General features: G+C 28.2%; 4 protein-coding genes across 4 annotated transcripts; all 4 read left to right on the forward strand.

Annotated features, from left to right (window-relative positions):
- Nucleotides 1-6,296: 6,296 nt before the first annotated feature.
- GO595_007586 (uncharacterized protein) lies at nucleotides 6,297-8,405 on the forward strand (the record flags this gene model as incomplete). Its single annotated transcript, XM_067921065.1, has 1 exon — nucleotides 6,297-8,405. The coding sequence occupies one exon, from the start codon at nucleotides 6,297-6,299 to the stop codon at nucleotides 8,403-8,405; it is 2,109 nt and encodes a 702-aa protein (XP_067772149.1).
- Nucleotides 8,406-8,713: 308 nt separating this feature from the next.
- On the forward strand, nucleotides 8,714-10,018 carry GO595_007587 (uncharacterized protein; the record flags this gene model as incomplete). The annotated part of the gene is made up of 1 exon (XM_067921066.1): nucleotides 8,714-10,018. One exon carries the CDS (start codon nucleotides 8,714-8,716, stop codon nucleotides 10,016-10,018), a length of 1,305 nt encoding a protein of 434 aa, XP_067772150.1.
- A 657-nt stretch (nucleotides 10,019-10,675) lies between these two features.
- Nucleotides 10,676-12,888, forward strand: GO595_007588 (AGC family protein kinase; the record flags this gene model as incomplete). Its single annotated transcript, XM_067921067.1, has 2 exons — nucleotides 10,676-11,645; nucleotides 11,759-12,888. The coding sequence occupies 2 exons, from the start codon at nucleotides 10,676-10,678 to the stop codon at nucleotides 12,886-12,888; spliced, it is 2,100 nt and encodes a 699-aa protein (XP_067772151.1).
- A 9,387-nt stretch (nucleotides 12,889-22,275) lies between these two features.
- On the forward strand, nucleotides 22,276-22,530 carry GO595_007589 (40S ribosomal protein S21; the record flags this gene model as incomplete). Its single annotated transcript, XM_067921068.1, has 1 exon — nucleotides 22,276-22,530. One exon carries the CDS (start codon nucleotides 22,276-22,278, stop codon nucleotides 22,528-22,530), a length of 255 nt encoding a protein of 84 aa, XP_067772152.1.
- Between the last annotated feature and the right edge of the window lie 467 nt (nucleotides 22,531-22,997).

Below are 22,997 nucleotides of genomic sequence, written 5' to 3' on the forward strand. Positions count from 1 at the left end.
ATTTTCAATCAAAAATGTGTTCAATCTTTATCATGGATTGCTCCATGGACTTAAGATGTGTTAAATTATGTGAAAATTTCAAAAGCACATATTATCAAATTGATGCATCTTTTTATGCATTACAACCATACGTTTATTGTGTATCAATGCTGATAATTCATAATGCTTCTTTACCTCTTGGTTTAGTGCTACCACCAAGTGAACATCAAAATTTGTTTTTAAAGTTCTTTAATATTCTTGATATTGTATTTCCAAAATTTAACATATTTCCAGTTCTTTCTGATCAAGGTACTGCAATTATAGCACCTCGTAAACCAAAAAATATGAATCAATTTTTTTGTTTTCGCCATCTTATAGAAAAAATTGGATCATCAACTATTTTAGCAATTTTTGCGAAAATTTTATTATTTACACCAGATATTAATACTTACGAACAAAAGTTACGGCAAATTATTTCAGATTTAAATTTGCTTATCAAAAATATAATTATTAATATATTTCAAGTCATAAAGTTTGCTGATATTTTCAATTTAAAAATTTATAATGAAGAAATATTATTAGGGTATACATTTGATTTTGATTCTGCATTGTGGAATCGAACGGAACTTGGTGTAGGTGTATGTTCAAATCACATTGAAAGTTTTCATCGAACATATAATATAAGCATGAATCAAAGTATCCTCAGAAGATTCTCAACTGTAATTCATTAAATCATCGATGAATATATTACTTTTGCTCAAAGATTACGAGTACAAGCAAACAAATTGCTAAAAATTTAAAAAGGAAAGCAACTAGAAATAATTATAATTAAATAGACTGTAATTGTGGAAGAAAATCTATGAAGACCGATATGGGATTCCAAACTTTCCATGCAAGCATACTGCTCTTCATTCTCATTTATTATTCGAAAACATGATTATTCCAGCAAATTGCAATTTTGAATATATCCAAATAAATATTGATAGTGATATTTATAATCTGAATTTTCAGCAAAAATTTGAGATACAAAATAAATTAAAAGAAGATACGAATGAAGAAAATGATGATGGTGATGAAAAGCAGTTTATTTTTGATACTGACATTATCATCTTCGAATATAAAAAAACTGATTTCACGAAAAAAATTGGATATATGAAGTCGCAAGATCATAAACAATTAAGACCCTTATGGATTAAAAAGAAGCCAAAGAAAATTTAGAATTTAGGTCTCACTTTAAATGTAAAATAATTAAATATTTTGCAGGAGATATGCTATATAGTCAAATTAAAAAACTTTAAGGGTGTAGTTCAAACGGTCTTTGAAAGAGTCATTATTTTCTTTTTTCTGTTCGATGAAATTATCAAAAGATGTAAAAATCTTCTCAACCTAATGCTTTACCTTCAAAAATGTCAGTCGAGTAGATTCATTAAACTCTAATGCATTAATTTTTGAATTTCATAATTTTTCGAATAAATAATATTTTTGGGAAATTTTTTATATAATTTTAAACCACTTGATGTGGACTTATTGTGATCAAAATTATTATATTGTATCTCTTAAGTATAAAAACCTGAGAGCAAAATTTGGAAATTGTCAAAATATAATCCGATAGAGACTTTTTGTATATAATCGGCCAAATATCAATTGTAAATCTCGAAATCCACATCACTTTTGCCTATAAATCTCACAATAAATTTTCGCCTTATTGGATAAAGATATAAAAAAATATTTACAATATTAATAAAATACATATGTTACATTTTTTGTTATGTTTATTTCAATGCCAATATTTATATATATAACTTTATAACAAATCTAAACTGTGAAAAATTTTGATAGAATTTTTCAATTCCGCGTGTATAACTTCAAAATATATCTGATAGGTATTATATACACACTATTATTTTTTAAAAATAACAAGGAATGAGGTCTGTGAAAAGTTTTCTTTATTTTCATTTGCCACTTCATTCAAAAAGTGATGTAGACCTCAGTAAATTCAAAATCATTTTTTAATGCCAAGAATTAGCAAAAGAAACAAGCATTTACGACAATATTTAAAAATAGCACGTGGATATCGCCTAGAAAGATAGAAAATGCTAAAAAATCAGGTAAATAAAAAAGAAAGTGGATAAAAGGCGATAAAAGGGGTGTGATGAATGGTGCTCCCTGATTTTATAGGAATTGAACGTATCGGATTTTTCGATTTTGTAAACCATGCAAATAAAACATGTTTTTCAATGCATATTCAATTTTTTTCGTGTTTGTGAGAAAATATTTGGCCTATTCAATTGTGTTTCAATATAAATATTTATGCTTAAAATATTGTATGGAAATAAAAATGACAAACGAAAAAATTCTATGATACTTTCAATTTTCTGTTATAATGTCAAAATATTCTCTGAAATAATTGCAATCCGAAAATTCTACGAAGAAAACAGTAAAAAAAATTAAAATGATTAAAATTTAAAGTATGAATAATTGTGGTATGAGGTTTCTATAGTTATAGTGATAATGAGTTGAGATATAACAAGTTTATTCAAAAAAAAAAAAAAAAAAAATCAATATTATATCAATAAAAAAAATTTAAATTTTATGTTTACTTGATTGATAAGATTTCGGGGTACCCTGAGGGAATAAACGGTTCCACCTCTATCGCTCTCGCATCCGCCGAACACACATTCCTGTTCAACAACCCTTCCCATTTTATTTTTTTTTTTCGCAAACAAACTTTCATCTATTTGCACGAAACCAGATAAAGGATTTTTGATCATTTCTGAAATATTTTTGTTTGCCATTTGTGTTCTGAAGATCTGAAACCAGTGAGAAACAGAATGTTGTGATGCTTTTCAAATATTGGCTGTAGTAGTAATTGTGAAATCTGCACAAAAACATGCAAAAATAATTAGTAATTGTTTGATTTCACTTTTAGTATTTTTAATAGGGAGTGGAGAAAAGCAGCTCATTGTAGTTGAACATTTATAATAAGTGCATCTAAAATATAATTTTTCTAATTGAAATTTCATAGGTTTTCCACATTTTTTGCATTTAATATTTTCCCCTGAATTATATGATGCACCCGTTGTCTGCGTGATAAACAATGGGTTGCATCCACTGATGAGAGCAGTATGAACATCTTGGAATGATAACATTTTATTTGGAAAAGTGAATTGATGTGTTAATTCGATCCAATTTTTTATGTATCATATCAAAAAATGAAAAAATATGTTAAATCAATTCAAAATTTTTTACTGATTTAAACACAAGTCAAAAAATATTATTATAGAATCATTTTGGATAAATACAAGCACACCACAAACAAACATTTGAAAGATTAGTTTTACAGATAAGTAAACATAAAATTTAAATTTTTTTTATTGATATAATATTGATTTTTGAATAAACTTGTTATATCTCAACTCATTATCACTATAACTATAGAAACCTCATACCACAATTATTCATACTTTAAATTTTAATCATTTTAATTTTTTTTAGTATCATAGAATTTTTTCGTTTGTCATTTTTATTTCCATACAATATTTTAAGCATAAATATTTATATTGAAACACAATTGAATAGGCCAAATATTTTCTCACAAACACGAAAAAAATTGAATATGCATTGAAAAACATGTTTTATTTGCATGGTTTACAAAATCGAAAAATCCGATACGTTCAATTCCTATAAAATCAGGGAGCACCATTCATCACACCCGATAAAAGGTGCAAATAAAAGGAAATAGATATATACTTTGCATAAAATGCCAAAAAAGATTGGAAATCTAAATCCAGTATTTTACAATGCAAGGATATACTGGAGAAGAAATTGATGATGAGGAAGATAATGAATTTATTCCATTGGATTCTGATTCTAATTCTTCAGAACAAAGTGAGTGAAAATTCAGTAAAGTACTTATTATATTCAAATTTGTCCACGGCTGCCCATGGGCAAATTTGAATGAAATGTTAACTTTACATTAACGATACGTTCAGAAAACGGTAGGGTTTCGTGGGCAACCATGGACAAATTTGAATAGTATTCAATATATCCATCGTTGCTTTGAAAATTCACTGAGTGTGCTTGTTGTTTTGGTGTGGGCAAAAATAAACGGTAGAATAGTGATATTTTATTCATAGAACGTTTGACCATGGATGCCCACGGGTCTTCTGAATCAATTACACAACTGCAGACCAAACCTCCAAATCCTCTCAATCGATTTTTAAAGGGTAAATTTTGAACGATAGAAAACGATCCAACTTTTTTGAAGAAATCAATGTTCTTTCAATTTGATTTTCAATAAAAATATAAATAACACCTATTTTAAATGAAAATAAAAAATAAAAAACGGTTTGGCAAAATACAGTCTGATTAAAAAACATTAAAAACGTGATGCGTGTCACAATAATTTATTGAATACTTTATGAACGTGTAAAATATTCATTAATCTTAAAAGTGATCAAATTTGAGTAAAACAATATTTCTTCATATTATCTAAAGTATATTAGAATGATTTAGATTATATTATATTCGAAATTTATATGAATATCATAAAATTCGGATTGTATATATTGATATTTATTATTTCTGAGATTTTTTTTGTTTGTAATGAAATATAAAAATATACGATTTATCAAATTCATATTTATATAATCCTAATGATAAACAAATTTCACAAAATAATGATATTGTATATAAACAGAGCGGATATATGAAAAGTCTAATTCATTATTGGGGGTTAACTTTTTAATCATTTCTATGAATTTGGATCCGAATAATATATTATTTAAATTATATCTATATTTATCTTTTTTGATGCTACCATATGCACTGTATTAAATATTTTAAATATATTTCAAATATCATTTTGAAATATAAAATAATTAAAATAAATATTAAATAAAACAAAAATATATATTTAACATTGATATCAATTCCTTTTTTTTCAAAAAGTAATTTAACTATTTCTGTATGATAATTTTCAGATGCTTCCATCAGTTCTGTTCTAAATCACATCAATATTTCCGAATATAATTTAAAAATATCAAATGATTAAAATAAATACATAATAAAACAAATAAATATTTTTAGTATTAATATCATATTATTTTTGTTCCATAAATAATTTGACAATTTATGCATGGCCACTTAAGGATGTCCATAATGCTGTTGATAATATTTTAGAAAAAATTAATAAAATATTTTTTGAATAAAACAAATAAATATCTTTAGCATTTATATCGATTCCTATTTGTATAAAAAAAACTTTTGCAACTGCATAATGACCTTGTCGTATTGTACAATGAGGTGCTGTTTCATTAATTTCAAATAAATTATAAAAAATATAACACAGTAAATATTCATGATAAACATTTTTACTATTTATATATTAACACATAATGAAGAATTTTTAATTATAACAATTTTATCAGATGAAAAAATGACAAATTATTAGTACTTCAAGAAGCACCCGACTTCTGATATTAGAATTATGATTCGAAATTTTAATAAATTTTTTTTTACTGATCAAAATTTTGATATTAATAAATAGAAGCCCTAACATCTTATTGATGTAAAACATGATTTCTAAGGTCACAGAACATTAATGTTTATTAAATATTTTCTAATAAAAAAATCAAAAAGCCATATCACTCACTGTGATTGATGTAAGATTAATGAATATTTTACACGTTCATAAAGTATTCAATAAATTATTGTGACACGCATCACGTTTTTAATGTTTTTTAATCAGACTGTATTTTGCCAAACCGTTTTTTATTTTTTATTTTCATTTAAAATAGGTGTTATTTATATTTTTATTGAAAATCAAATTGAAAGAACATTGATTTCTTCAAAAAAGTTGGATCGTTTTCTATCGTTCAAAATTTACCCTTTAAAAATCGATTGAGAGGATTTGGAGGTTTGGTCTGCAGTTGTGTAATTGATCCGGTTTCCTCTCATTGTTGGGCATTTGGGCCCACCCTAGTTTTACATATCTCATAATGAATAAAAAGTATTTCTAAATCAATTTTTTAGTAAGAAATTGATGAGAAATACAAATTAATAAGAAAAAAAACAAAAAAACATTCTCCATTATCGGGATTCGAACCGATGGCATTTAACATGCAAAAAAGGGTTTTTCCGCCAAGCTAAAAATAAGATTCAACAATAGGTTGAATATTAATATTTCACTCTAACAAGTCCTCCTAAATTGAATAAAAAAATCAGCTTCCGAAAGCATATTGAATTTCACATAAATTAGCGCAACTTTTTGAGCGAATTAATTTTGCACGTTTTTTGATATCAAAATTTGGCTTTGAATGGGGTGCGGGGCATCAAAGCACTCCAAGCCAGTACGGAACAAAGAGCAGCCAAAACAACGCGTCGCTTTAAAGAAGAGCTTGTTTCAATTGCCTGTCGAGGTGGAGGATCAAAGTGATATATTGGAACATGACCTCAAAATTATATACAGCGAAATTAATGAAATCCCAAAGCCAAAAAAATTATGGCCTATTTTTTGTCTCACACATATGTCAATTCCTGTTGTTTCTGTCCCTCTCACAATTAATTTTTTTAAATCTAAGCCACAAGATGCAAAGTTCCCTATCTTAGGGATTTCTCGGTATGAAAACGGAAGGATATTATGTCTCGGTAATTCGGAGATCATTGAAATGTGCACAGAAAAAAATGACAAATATACAAACTTCTTGGAAAACATATTAAGATGGACAGGCGGTTCCTCACCAGTGACGAGGCAAGTGTTAGTTGCAGGTTTCACATCCGAGAAATCGCAGGTTATGGTGTCTAACATGACCGGTTTGGGTTTCGGTTTGGAGGTTTACGACGGTTGTTCTGAAATTGACTTCACAAAGTACATTTTCGTTGTCGTTCCGAGCAATTTCGACAAACATGAAGGCCTTGTCGAGTTTATCATGGACGGCGGTGGGCTAATTTGTGGCATGGACTTTGATGATGATTCTACAAAAAACCAATTCGAAATGAACAAAGTATTATCAATTTTCGGACTATCATTTCCTCCTTTTTTCGATTCAGTAAGTGAAGGTGATGAAGGAGAAGTTCCTATTTCAACAGATATTAAGAAACTTCATAGGCAAACTCTTCCATATCTCATAAAGAAGATCCTCAAACTAATTAAGTCAGATGTAATTGATATATACACCTTGGACAATATCGTTACACTGACTAAAATGCATATTGTATTACTCGATGTCGATACAAATGAAAATGATCTCGTTTTCTTATGCGATTCACTTCTATGTTTTCTCGACAACAGAAACTATGTACAGAATAATATCATTATAGATGATTCACTTAATCTTCTATTAATTTCACTTATCTCAGATTCCTTTCAATTCATGCGCGCATGCGATTTAGCACAGTTTCAACTCAATACCCTTTTCCCAGGAACATGTGAACGATTTTTGGACAAACAATATGTGACAATTACAATTGAAGACAATGGATGGGCTTCTACTGGCCTTTGGCTTCCTCCATGTATTTGTTCTTATGTTTGCTTTCGTAAGGAATTTATTGATGGTTTTATTATCCAAATTGGATCTCATACAGATGACATATCTGAGAATCCAATGCCATGGAAACGATGGCCAAATGTTGTAACAACATTTGAACTTCAAGTACAGACCAAAATATCGAATCCATTTGGTGGGTTAATATATGTTCGAACGATGAAAAAACTTTTCAAGCCAATCAAATTCACTCTTATGTTTTCGCAAGCCTGTAATATCTCATGTTATTCATATGAGTCTGACCGCTGGGATGAAGTTAAGGAAGAATCAATTTCAGAATGGTGTGAAATTGTGACCAAGAATTCGATCATTACAATTCCCTCATTTTACTTAGATAAGATAAAGCCGAACATGAAAACATATGGCAGCAAATTCGATTCCATCATCGATGATATCTATTTCTTCTTAGATGTCGTTCCGGTAATGAAGCAGAGGATTGTTTTTGATGTGGAAATAAAAAACAATCAATCATATCCGGGGTACCCCATATTTGTTAAGTTTGATGTTGTCAATCAAATTTTACAAATCAAAAAGCCGACAATTGAATTGTTTGAATTGTTTACATTGATCGGCGTTTCAGCAATGGAAGTTAACGTGTTCCAAGAAGAAGTAGAAAGAGCTTTAGGAAGCTTAGCGGCTCTACACGCATTCAAAAGAAAATGGGATTCATTCGATTATGATGAATTACTGAGAAACAGTCGAACAAAAATTTTCGATGACTTCTTTAATGTATATAAAGAGTTTGAATTCCAATGCTTTAGAAAGGCAATGTTGGAAGTAAGGAAAAATGATGACAAAGAAAACGCTTTGAAAGAGTTTTTGAGACATTTGACAAAGTTGACAAACATCGATTGTAATAAGTTCATTGAACATGTTAATTAGTTATTTTTTAATAAATTATAGACTTTCGTGTGACTTTAACAAGTTTTCAGACTAAAAGAAAATAAATGTTTTACAGATAAATTAGCTTGAAAATTAAAACGTGTTAAATGCTTTGATTTAGTAGGCAACTTGTTATATTTTTAGTTTAAAAAATCCTTGTACAATGATCATTTGATTAGTTTTAAGCTTGAAGACACATAAAAGAAATACACTTTTGCTTACATCGGTTTTTGTTTGGGTGGTGAACGATCATAATGCACACAAAGTCATCACAATAGAAAGCCGTTAACTAAAGAGACAACTGCAAAATGAATGTTGTGGATGAATCTCCTCAGGAATCATCTGCAAAGGGGGAAGCTGAGACAAAGCCCTGGGATACAAACGATTTGGATCAAAATCATGGCGAAGATTTGATTCAACAAAAGGAATTAATTTCTCATACATCAAGCCACTCAGAAACAGAAAAACAACATGGAGAAACGGAGACTGAAACAGAAAATGAAATAAAGCTTGTGATCGATTCGAATTTTTATCAAGATGACGAAGAAAATGAAGAATTTGAAGCAACTGAATCAATTGACACACTTAAGGCAAAGCAAAAGGAGGCAATAGAAAATTTAGATTTCCATCTTGCTAACCAAATTCAACAACAAATTGATAACATCAAAGAAATTGAATCAAATAACTTCATTGGGAGCTTCAAAACTACACTTACCAACACATGCAATAAAATTGGTAAGAAGCTCCTTATTGAACGTGCAAATACTTATAAAGAATTTTATGGCAAAGAAGTTGAAATTCGTACGAAGTTATCGGAATCATTCCAACAGCTTCGTGATACTCATCTTAAGCAACTCACTGATTTTGAGAAAAAGATGTTCAAAGAATTTCGACAAAAAATGGAACAATCAATTCCTCAATATGATGTTCTTATAGATCGTGCAAAGCTCACTGCCACTCGAGGTGATTTTTCCAAAGCGCAAGAACTTCAAGATCAAGCGAATGATATCAAATCAGATGAAGAAAAACGACGAGAAGATTTCTTCAGAGGTATCTATAACAATAAGATGGACCTTCTTCTCGCACACCAAAAGGAAGAATTGGCAAACCTTGAAAAAAGGTTCGAATCTGAACTCGACTTTTTGAATAGATCACTTCACACGAGGATTTCACAGCTGAATGCACAGTTCAAAAAAGACCTCGACACAGAGTATAAGAAGATGTTTGACTCAATCAACAAAAGTGGTTATGACCCACGTATTAAAGGACAGAAGGGTCCGAAAGTTGATATGAACATTAAACCGATTCTTCTAAATCATCTCGAAGATGAATATTTAGAAATAAAAGTTAAATACGGATTGGCACCACGTGCAGATGCAAAGCCTAAAATGATCAGTTTGAGTGCAAGACCCGAATCACAGATGTCATTAAGAATGCAATCAAGACTCAAAGGATTGGAGACTCAGAAGAAGCGCCGCGACGAAGAGATTCGAATTGCATCGCAAATGTCACGAAGATCAAACAAAGTGGTTTCGAGATACTCACAGAGTTACATTCAGCAAACTGGGTACATAAGAGGCCCAACTCCAAAAGAATTCGAGCAGAAAGAGTAAACATAACCATTGTGAGAAAATATTTTGAAAAATAAATACAAATAAATCAACATTCATAAGAATGTATCAACTTTGGTAAAACAGTTGGCTATGTTATGAAGGAGTGAAGCTAACTGAAATATTAAAAACAAGTTGTTTAAATTGTCTAATAAATTTGTTCCTTTTTTTTGTAATTCATTAATTAAGTTATGATTTTTTCCCTCCATTGTTGCCTAAAATGAAAAGATGGTTGAAATTATAAAGCTCAAAACCCTTGTAAAAGGTCCCAGGCAAAAATTTTTGAATTAATTCAGATTATTGTTTCTGGAAAACTATTTATTATTGCATTCAAAATTGAAATCATTATTTTGGTTTAAAAGGGTTGGAGTTGTTGTAAATCACACAAAATTTGGAAATAACTGCCAAAAAAAATTAGTGCTTAAATCCATTCAATCTTTTGAAAAAGTTACTCAGCCAAAGACTGTTAAAGTATTAATGCTGAAGGATCTTCCAAGCCTCAGTCGCAAGGTGAGTTTTTCTTTTGATCAACTTCAAGTTGACTTCCTTGAAATTGAGCCGGAACTTTATGAACATACTTATGATATGTTAAAAGAACAAAGAGAAATTTTGGAAGATATTCAGAAACAAATAATTTTGTACAATGGGCCAAAACCTGAAATGCTCAACAAAATAAAGAGCATTGTTACATTGTTCCTTAATTGTGACTTTGGTTCAATTTTCGATAATGCTGTTGAATCAATTCCTGCAATTCAAGATCTATTAAAACAAGAACAAACGCCAGAACTTGCAAAGATGTGCACTTCCTTACTCTCGGTTGCTTTGACAATTAGTCATATATTCACTTTTATATCGTATGATACAAACATTCCAGAAGATAAACTGGCCAAGGTAGAAGAAGAAAGAGGGAGAAGCTCAAGCTATGCAGGAGGTATTTATCAAACACCTAATGACGATAATGGTGGTCGGTTAGTATTATGTCGCATATGTGAAGAATACGTTCCTGTTGAGTTAATGGAAATGCATTCACAGCACTGTGTAAGTGCGTATGAAAGTGAATGTCTTATTGTAACTACAGATGAAAAATTGAAAAAATTACAAGCATCAATACATAAGTTATTATTCAGAATTGCATGGCCTGGAGAGCGTGAAACAACAATTAAGATCCAGTTGCCAATGCTTCATGCTATTATGCTTATAAATTCCGCAAGAAATATTCCAAATAATTATCCAGATGGCTTAAATATTCTTAACAAAATCTTCAATTCGTTGTCAAATATACCGATTCCTAAAGATTCCAACTCACAAGCATATGGTTTCTTAGAAAAAGCCAAAGAATTAATTATCGAGAAATCAAATGCATATCAATCTTTTTCAGAAATATCGTCTAAACTCGAAAGGACAACAGCCCTTAGTTCCCGTAATAGCTTTGCTCCCTCATATCAAACCACAATTGCAGATTTTGAATTTTTGAAACCTATCTCTAGCGGCTCTTTTGCACGAGTTTTTCTTGCTCGGAAGACTCGGACAAAAGATATCTATGCTATAAAAGTCACTCCTAAGTCGGGGTTAAAACAAAAGAATCAGGTTCGCCGGATTCTTACTGAAAAAGATATTCTTCTTCAAAACAGTAACCCCTACATAGTTAATTTCTGTATGTTTTTTATATCATTTCCAAACATTAGAAATTAGTATTAATTTCTAAATATTGGAAATGATTCCTATTATAACTCTAACACATAGATTATTCAATTCTTGGTGAACATAACTTATATTTGGTTATGGAATATATTCCAGGAGGAGATTTGTTTTCTCTTCTCAATGAATTCGGCTCATTTGATGAGCAAACCGCTAAATTCTATACGGTTGAGATCGTTCAAGCTCTCAAATATCTCCATTCAAACGGCATCATACACAGGGACCTAAAGCCCGATAACATTCTCATAACGGCCTCGGGGCACCTCAAATTAACCGACTTCGGGTTAAGTTTTTATGGCGCTGTAGAAAGAAAGTTAAATGTCGATATTTCGAAGTCAAATGAAAAAGAAATCTTAGGAACGCCAGATTATATATCACCTGAAATACTTTTATGTAAGCAACATTCTTATGCAACTGATTTTTGGTCATTAGGTGTTGTCTTATATGAATTCCTTCTTGGTACTCCACCTTTTCATGCACAAACTGAGTCAGAGATCTTTGTTAACATTCTTAAATGTAATGTTAATTATCAGGCACTCAAAGAAGAAGGTGTATCTGATCAATGTATCTCATTTATCCGTGGTCTTCTTGAAATAGATCCTGAGAAAAGGTGTGGTGCCAAAGGAATAGATGAAATTTTATCAAATCCATGGTTTTCTGATATTGATTGGGAAACTTTCGATTTAATAGAGCCACCGTACATTCCCCCGGTAAAGAACGTGACAGATACCCATAACTTTACTCAAAAATACAAGTTTGATGTTGGTGATGACATTCTTGAAGATATCACAATCGCCAAAGAAACTATGACAAGCGCGAACACAAACTCGTCATTTCTATTATCCGCTCATAGCTCGTTTACGCAAGATTTACAGGTGCCAATGATTAATTCAGATGACGATGATGAATCAGAACTTTCTTCTTTCCCATCAATAGCGCTAACTGCTCTTACGCAGTCCACGCTGAACATTGTGAAAAAGGTCATTCCCAAATCGTTCTCCGCGTGCGGTTCTGATCTGATGCAAAAGGACAAAGAGACGAAAATGTTCGATAAAAAGGACAACAAGAAGAAATTCCCTCCGAGAGCAAAAAGAAGCAAATCAAAAGCGTCGAACGAATTAGAAAAAATCGATTTTGGTCAACTTTACAATTGTAATAGTTTGGGATCGGATTGATTAATTAGTTTGTAAATAATTATTTTGTGTAGTTTTTATGGTTCCTGTGATGAAACACTGACGTAAAACAGATGATATGGTTCGAATTGAGAATTTAATTGGTTAAATTCTTCTTCGTATCCAAGAGAGCGGATGATTTCTATCGCCGTTTCTTGGAGATCACCAGGAACCCACCAATCTCTATTAGAAGAGAAGTCAAATATTGTGGAATAATCTTTGTAAAACAGAGTAAAAAATGATTTAAGCCAATTCCAAACATTAGACAAAAAACCGTTTTTGCTGCGCACTTTTTCGTTATTAATTAGAAATCGGGGTACCCCATTTCCCACTTCACATGGCAAATTTGCAAATGGATAAAATGTAAGTGAAGTTCCTGCAATTATCATTAAATCAGCATTCGCCATGTCTGATTTATGATCAATAAATTCTTTTGGGAGAGTTTCACCAATAAATATGATGTCTGGTTTAACGAAAATACTATTACAAGATTGGCATGTGGGAGCTCTCCCTTCACTTATTTCTGATAAACAATATGAAAAAGAAACTTCTGATTTGCAATCAAGGCAATGACATTTTTTAATGTTTCCATGTGAATAAATGATTTTATCTTCTGGAATTCCACAAAGTTCTTCAAGACCATCAAAATTTTGTGTATAACATCGAAGTAACATATTGTGTCGATTTAATAATGATATTAAATAATGGAATGGAGTTGGTCTTAAGTTTTCATTTGGTAATATTTGACTAAACATGATCCAAAATTGTTTTGGATATTTTTTAAATACATCAATATCAAAGATTGTTTTGAATGAAATAGCAATTTTATTTTGTGATTGTGTATTAATTGGTGAATCTAAAGATGCTAACGAGTGACTATCTAAAATACCTGCTGATACTGAAACCCCAGCACCTATTAAAACAATAATATTTTTATAGTTTTGAGATTGTAAATATTCAATTAATTTCTCCACTTGAAGAACGAATCTGAGTTTTATTGACTATCTCTGTTAGAATTCATGTCACTTTTGCTTTTGGATTCCAGCGAAAATCAAAATCCATATCTAAATGAATTAAAAAAATTACAATTATTTCATCGAATAATTTTTAATTTAAATAATGAAAATATCGCACAATCAGTTGAATCAATTTTTGATAATTTTGATGGAAATTATATATACTCTTTTAACATAATTATTAGCAGCATAACATACTCATCATTTTATGCTAAAAGAATTGATGGTAACATATGTAAGAATTTTATAAATGCAATTGAAACATTTGAAGAATCAAAGAAATTCAAATCGAAAATTATGGATGCATTTGCACAGTTTTTTAGGAATACCTACACTTATGAAGCATATCTTCTTAAAAATAAAATTGAACAAATTAAATTTAATTATACTGAAAAAACCAGGGAACAAACTAATGATAATTCTGAAGAACTTTCTGTTTATATACAATTAATTGAAGAAGGAATTAATCCGAATGAAATAGCAAAAATAATTCGAAATGATGAAATAGAAAAACTCCAAGAAATATCATCGCAAGCAAATTTTGATTTTAATCAAACAATTGAACCCTCAATTTATGAAAGATGTTCATTTATTAATACGGAATATGTTACATTAATTGATTATGCAGCATTTTTTGGCTCAGTTAAATGTTTTAAATTTTTATTAATGAATGGAGCAAAAGTAACTAATACAGGAAAATATTTACTTATGAATGGTGCAGGTTTAGGAAACACAGGTATGTATGCAATTGCAGGTGGAAATCTTGAAATTATTCATTTGTGTGAACAAAATAATTCATCATTTGAATATGCTTATGAAACAGCAATTCAATTTCATAAAAATGATATCTTTAAATATCTTTATGAAAATAAAATTGTTGAATTTTATGATTTGACAGAATTAGGAAAGAAATGTATTAATTACAATAACTATGAAATTTTGTTATTCTTGCAAGAAAACGGAATGAAAATCAATGATTCATTAATTATTGAAGCAGCATATATTGGAAACTTATATCTTGTTAAATATTTTCTTGGATTCAATAAAGTTCCAAAAAATATTTTAACTTTTTTATCACTTGAAAATATTGAACTTTTTAAATTTTTGTTGGAACAAAAAGGTGTTGATGTTAATGCTTTCGATGTTAGTATTTCAATATATTATTTTTTAGTACACCACTTATGTATGCAGCATTAAATAATAACATTGAAATAGTGAAATTACTTCTTGAAAAAGAAGAAATTGACATCAATGCTGAAAATATATATTTGTTTTATAAGAAACTTATATAAATTATTTGATGTTTTAATATTAAATTTGGTAAATATTTAAAATATTTGAAAATGCATTAAGCTGGGCATCATTAAATAATAATGTCGAAATAATGAAATTACTTATTGAAAAAGATAAGAATATTAATGTCAAATGATGTTTAACGAGCTGATGACATCAAATTCTTTGTTTTAAATATAGAAGTGAATAAAAATGATTAGTTAAATTGTCAAATGAATTTAACCTTATGTACAAATAATTTTTATCATATAAATCTGACTCTAACATTAGGAAGATTACAGCTCATTGTACTTACTTTTATTTCAGTTTGGTGTGATAATATGCTTTATCAATAGAAATGATCAGGAGGATACTAAAATTATCCAAATAATATCAGCATATATATAAACAAATCCAATAATAAATTTCTTTTTTTTTTTCATTTGTATTCAAATACTGATACAAGACGTATACTTTTTCAACAATGTACTCTATTAATATTTTTTGTGTCCTTAATTAGATTTAATAGAATTAAATTTTTATCAAGTAATGCTATTCATACAAAAAATATAAGCAAATTTTCTGATCATATTTGTTTTGTTTTAGGTATATTCAATTGAAAGATTTTCAGGAGATATACTAACGATTATGGATACATGTGATTTTAGTGATACTTATTAATATGAAACCAAACACGTTATTATTGAAAGCAGAATTACAGTAATACTATCAAAGGCATTTGAAAAATGGACATCTTTGGTAACAGTTTAAACTGGAGATTCTGATCTAACAATTAAAGGTTATTGTTTTGATTGTTGTTCCAATTTAGAACCCAATATTCCCAGAGGAAATCTACAAATAATAGAGAAACGTGTAATATTGGTGAAGACCCATTTGCAAAAGATTTCAAAGAAGAACATTTTAACAAAATGTTTATTTAAATAAACATTGAAAATTCATATTATATTACTGAATTAAATATATATTGTTAAGTTTTAATTTATTTCTACTTAATAAATTATTTAATGTTTCATAATATTTGACAAATTTTTTAGATCTTTTAGTACTGTACTTATTTTGAAATAAGAAAATCCGAAAATTACTTCTTGACAAATAAAATAAAATTATTTTGTGGATCTGCTAATAGCAAAGTTGTTGTTTTTTTATGAAATTAGTTTGTACTGACACTATATCGTCCAAACAAATTCAATTATGAAAAATTAATTTATCAAGAAAAACATATTTCGTATTATATAATAATTTTAATAATTTTGTATATAAATTTTTTGTTTAAATGGAAAAAAAAGTTTATACATGATCTAAAACACAATTTTTATTCATCTATCAAAGAAAAAACATTAGTACTAAAACTACTTTGTTCTTCTTGTGACTGAAATGCGCTCAGTTGTATATTTTTGTATCCATGATTTTGTAAAATCGCATCAATATACGACTTCATTGCTGATTGAAATTCTTTTGATTCTTTAGTGTTTACTTCGTCCACGTCGAAAAGGTCAGAGAAATCGCTTAAACATTGATATAATTCGTATGAATCTTTCACCAATTTTAATTTTCCGTCACAAATACTATACATTTTTGTTGGACTTTGATGAACAAAAACGTTTGTTAAAGGAATTTGTAACGAAGAATAATTACATAAATATTTATCACATTTAATTAATTTATTATTCTTTTCATTATATATAAAATTACGAATATTATCAATCAACAAATTTGTTAATAACTTCGAATTAATTTTAATTCCACATTTACTACAATTAAAACATTTCCCTGTTATACCATAAAACGTATTATTTTTAAAACATTTCGGACATTTAAATTGAAGTTCATTTTCATTATTTATATTTTCATAATTCGGTACATCGAATAAATTATATATTAAATCAATCGAAATCGACTTAAATGGTTTTAATGTTTGTATTAACGCGGGTATAAATTGATTCTTTTTATACCAATTTATATCAATTTCATTAATATTTTTAATATCTTTTGGAACTTTATATTTTTCGGATGAATTACATCGAATATATTGGACAGTGTCATCGAAGTAATGAATTTTTCCTTTGTTTTGTAAATTACTTAAAAATATTCCAAATGATTCTTCTTTATTATAATTCTTTGGAATTTTCGATGTTATAATAAATTCATTTATTATTAAATTTTTAGGTTTTAATAATTTTTTTATTATATTTATAAATTCAACTTCGAAATCATTCGAATTTAAATATTTCGTAATTATAATTTCAATTAATTTCTTAGTGAATAAACACCAATCAAAACGAAGTAGAAAATTATTATTAACAACTTCATTTATATTATTATCATATGCTATATATGAATTTTTTTCCGAAATAAAAATTTTCGAAAATTTATTTTTTATTTCATATTGAATCGGAACTTTTTTATTAAAACTCAAATCATTTCCTTTAAGAATTATTATATTTCGATTAATATTTATTATTTCATTATTAAAAAGATTCGAAATTTCATTTTTCAATATTTCGTTTATATTACTTAAAGGAAATCTTCCATTTTTGATTTTAAAATATTTCGGTATTAAGTAAAGAATTAATGTAATCGATTCTCTTAAAGTTAATGAGTTTTTATCATCTTTTTCTTTTAATACGTCAAAAGTTTTTAATAATTCGGAAATTAATAAAGGAATTAAACCTTTAAATTTATTATTATTTAAAGTTGTAAAACAAATATTTTTCTCTTTAATAATTTTGGCTTCCACAAATTCTGATTCTAATAAAATTGTTGAATCATTTATTAAAATTGGATATTTTTTACTATTATTAATATTCTTTTGAGTTTCTTTAATAATATTTTCTTGGATTTTGTCTGGAATTAAAAATCCTTTTTTATTACATGTTAACATAAACATTGATTCAATAAATTTTTTATTATTTTCATACATTATATTCGACCATTGATCGCCAGTAATTCTTGCGATTTTATTTGCAAAAAGTATTAAATTTCGTTTTTCTAATAATTGTTTTATTAATAATGTGTCTCTTCTACTTAATCCTATAATCATCGAAAGTTGTTGATTATTATTTGATTTTAATGCATTATAAACTTTTTCTTCTTCAATCATTGGTCGATTTATTGATAATTCATTTAATATTAACGATGAAAATGTATCAGTTTTTAATTGATAAAACTTTTTATATATTCGTTTTAAGTTCAGAAGCATTCTCCCCGAAGTTAATGAATAAATCGATGAAGGAAAAACAGTTCGAAAATGACGACCGAATTTTCTCCATTGTTGAATCTTTAATTCTTTAATTCTATTTAACAAAATCTTTAAATCTTTATTTATATCATAAGAAATTAACAAATCAATATCATATTGATCAAGTTTATCCAAAAAAAGTGTTAATAATTCGGATTCACTTTGACAAAATATTGTTAATGAATCATTATATTGATTAGGTTTGTTACCGACAATATAAGTAATGATTTTATGTCCAGCGCCAGATTTTAACTTGTTTTCAACCATGTTTTCGATGTCCCATTGATATAAAATTCGAATTGACAAAAGAAAAACACTTTTCTTATAATAATAAATAGATAAAATACAAATGTTAAATGATGGCTTTAAGTTATTTTTGATTAAATTAATGTTATTAAAGTTTTGCGTGTTTAACATTGGTATAGTTGTTTCGAAATGTAATGATTGTGAACATTCAACACTTATCCATTGTGTACCTTTAATATTATTACGTAAACTTAAATGTTCTGTTAATGAAAGTGTTGAACCATTTATCGATTGATAATATTTACCTTTTAATGGAACATCAAATAATTTCGTATCTGAACTGATTTCTACTTCTAAATAATTGTTGGTTTCATGTTCAATTGTTTTCTTTTCGATCCATTGAAGTGATTTTATAATTCCATTACATTGTTTGATAATTGATAGAATTTCCCGTTCAATATCAGATTTAGATTCGTTGCTTCTTGGTAAAAATTGTAAATAATATGACGGAGATGTGATACATAAGCAAATTGTACCATACTGATATGGGTCTGCATCATATTTACAAAATAAATATAAAAGATTACTTTCTTCAAATATCGAAAATAAATATAATTCACGAATTTCGGATTGAGATGTGTCAAATGTTACATTGTCATGCGTAAATGGTTCATTCGTATCTGATGTTGGAATATCAAAAATAGAATTAAGGCGTGGCTCATCACTTGCGATTTGAAATGAATCTGTGGTTTTTGTGAATGGTTGGAATGTTATTTTGGTTTTGGTTTTTGGTGCATTTTCAAAATTTAAAGGTTTTGACTTCTTAAGTTTGGAAATTGGACTTTTTTCAAGGAGAGATTTTAAAGCTGAAACATTGTATTTATTGTCTGCCTTTGGTTTTGGTTTATCTGAAAAGTTATTGTTTCGAGAAACTTGTAAAAATTTTGATAAATCATTACCAACATGTGATTTTGTAGGTGACATTTTAGGATTTTTTGCTTTATGAAAAGCAGGACTCGTATCAACATCGGTTATTTCATTTGATGAACCAATTTCTTCAGGTGTCTCAATGTCATAAAATACATTATCTGAATTATTTTTCTTATTTGGACTCGCAAGTTGATTTTTTCTTGTTTGTTTGCGTTGAGGACTTTTTATCTCTTGTATTTTTGAATTAGATGATTTTAATGAATCATCTGTATCTGAAATTTCATATACTTGGTAACTTGATTCACTTTCATGAGGAGATGGTTGTATATTTTTTGTTTGTTTTGCTCTTCTGGGAGAAGTTCTTCTCATTTTAATTTTAAACGTTCATTCTAAAAAGTGGCATTTCCAAAGATGAAAAAAATCGAAATTATGATAGATGATCCAATGTTACAAGCAAATAAGGAGCCAAAAATAACATTCGAAATTCAAAACAATGATTTGGTATATCCATGTGATCCTTCTATTGCTGTCGATTGTGCAAATTTGATTTTTGAAGGCTATAGCGCAACAAGATCGATGGGATGCTTGAAAATTTCTATAAGAGACAATAGAAACATCTTAGAATCAATAATTGATTTTATTCATGGAAGTCCAATAATTATTGATAAAACAAACGCTTACATTATAAGACAACTTGCTGATGCTTTAGGGATCCCACTCTTATCAGAGCATGCCTTAAGATTCATAAATTCAAATGGATCTTTCACGACTGATGATGAATTCGATGAGTTTGATGTAGACTAATTTAAAATAATAATAACTAATTTGTATGAATAAAATCACATTTTAGCATAATAATTTATGATCTATGATTTGAAAACAATTCATTAGTTTTGGTTTAAAATATGCATTAAAAGTAAGTCACATTTAATTATTCATTTAATTACATATAAATTATACCTTTTCATCTTTTATTAAAGAATAATGTAACATTATGATCATTAAATTTTAATATGCTTAGGTTTATCCTAATAAAATAATTAACAGATACATTTTATCTATTCAAAAATCAAAGGAATTAGTTTCATGAGCATATTTTTATGAAGACTTGTTGTTAAATTTTAAAATAGTATTTCTTTGTAACAAAATTAATAAAATTTAAAGAAAATAAATTTCAGTCTTTGCTGTCAAATATTTTATTCAAAATCTTCAAGCTTTTGTTTGGATAAATAAAAAATAGATGCTACAACATTTAAGCGATTGCAAAATTGTCCAAAGTTCTTTTCAGTTATACCTTGCCAAATGCATAATTTGATATGGACAAAAAAATAAACAATGATTCTATTCAACCATTCATTACGAGAAGGATAAGTAGTCATTCAATTTCTCCATTAACTTCAAAGTTCATCTCGCCTCGAATTAGAGCAAGCTCAGCAATGATTGAACCATCCACTAATATTTTTATTAATTATATTCCTGCTGAATTTACGGAAAATGATCTTCGAAATTTATGTTCCAAATATGGAAACATAGTTCGAAGTAAAATAATGATTAACTTGGATACAGGGAAATCAAAATGCTTTGGATTTGTGAGGTTTGAAAATCTTGCTCAAGCACAAAAAGCTATCATGGAATTAAATGGCATGGAAATTGGGAAAAAACAGTTACTAGCTAAGTATGCACAATCAAATGAAAAAATAGAACAAGTTACAGAAGCGATTTATATAAAAAGATTACCATTAACTGTTAATATTCAACAAGTTCAACAAATATTTTCAAAATTCGGTATAATTATTCAAATATCGCCACATATGTTTACTGGTATTGATTCCCAAACTTGGAGATGTATAATAAGATATACAAATAAACAATCAGCTTCTGAAGCAATATCAGTAATGAATAATCAAATTATACATAAAAATTCAAAACCAATTCATGTGCGTTATGCAGATGAATCAAAAATCGATTATCCTATATTTCATCAATGTATACCATTTGAATTTAATAATAACATTTATTTATCTTCAGAAAATGATCTTTTTGAAATGCAATTGCTGCCAAGTTTTTTATTAGAATGAAAATTATATAAAAGAAAGGTAATTAATAAATATTTTGGGATTGATTAATATTTTTTTAAGAAATAATATATTTTTTTATTATTAATAAATTACTTCTTGAATTGATTTGAGACTTTTTAATCAAGTTATCTGATTAATTAACAATTGTTTAAGATGCATATAAATGCTTAAAGCAAGCAATATTCAAATTCTGCTTAAAATTTTAATTATTATTTGTCTTTAAACGATGAGTAATATCACCAGAAATAGTACATTTGCTTCATTCATAATTTGGATTAATTGTATATATGAAGTTTTCAATCATTCTTAATAAACCAAAAATCATCCTTTGTATCGAAGCTCTATAGGTACATCTCATTAAAACAATAACTACCTTTCGGTGATTAACCAGTTTAGAAAATTCTTCATAGTGTGGAAACAATTCTTAGATTTGGTTCAGTTGTAGATATGATCGAATGCACAAGCAATTGGATTTGATGGAATTTTGAGTGTGGCAAAGAGTAATTAAAATATGAAATAAGAAATGTCACTTTTTATATATTTAGAAACAGGAAAAAACGGTTATCGATGGCTATGGTCCTCCTTTCGAATGCAAAACGAAAAAGGCGAAATTGTTGATAGACTTATCCCTCGTAAGTGTGATGCCACACACCGCCTTATCCCACCACATGATCACGCATCTGTTCAATTCAGAATTGCAAAACTCAATGATGAAGGCCTTCCAACTGGCGAATTTGAAACAGTAGTTTTCTCTGGTTACCTTCGTAACCTTGGAGAGGCAGACAATGCTCTTAATCGCATTGCGACAGAGAAAGGCCTTTTGCAAAACGTTTATCGTGCATAAAATATCAAATTAATAGCATTTAATTTTTAAAGATTTTATTTTTTCCCAACATATTTTTTTAGAAATGAAATAAAAAATGAACTTAAATAATTCTCAGAGAGAGCCATGAAATTATTAATCACTGAGGCGATGATAAACTTGAATCTCTCATCAATTCACTGAAATTCCGTCGTCTTGAAGACACAATCTTTGGGCTTCGTAACATGCTCGTTCGAGAATAAGAAGCTTTATCTGCTCTTCCTTGGGTTTGTCATGAATTTGGTTCAATTCGAAATTTAATTTATCAAATTAAAAGACTCAAAACTCGAGAATTACGAATATCATAAGATGAGCTTATAAAACGAAGACCACTTTCAACATGTTATCGGCAGTATCTTTATCTTTTAATTGTTGCTTGCTAATTTTTCATAAATACTGCCTTAATAATTTTTTTTAAAGTGTTTCGATATAATTGAAGTCAGCCAATG

The sequence above is a fragment of the Histomonas meleagridis genome (assembly GCF_020186115.1).
Source record: "Histomonas meleagridis strain 2922-C6/04-10x chromosome Unknown contig_55, whole genome shotgun sequence".
In the NCBI taxonomy this organism is placed as follows: domain Eukaryota; phylum Parabasalia; order Tritrichomonadida; family Dientamoebidae; genus Histomonas; species Histomonas meleagridis.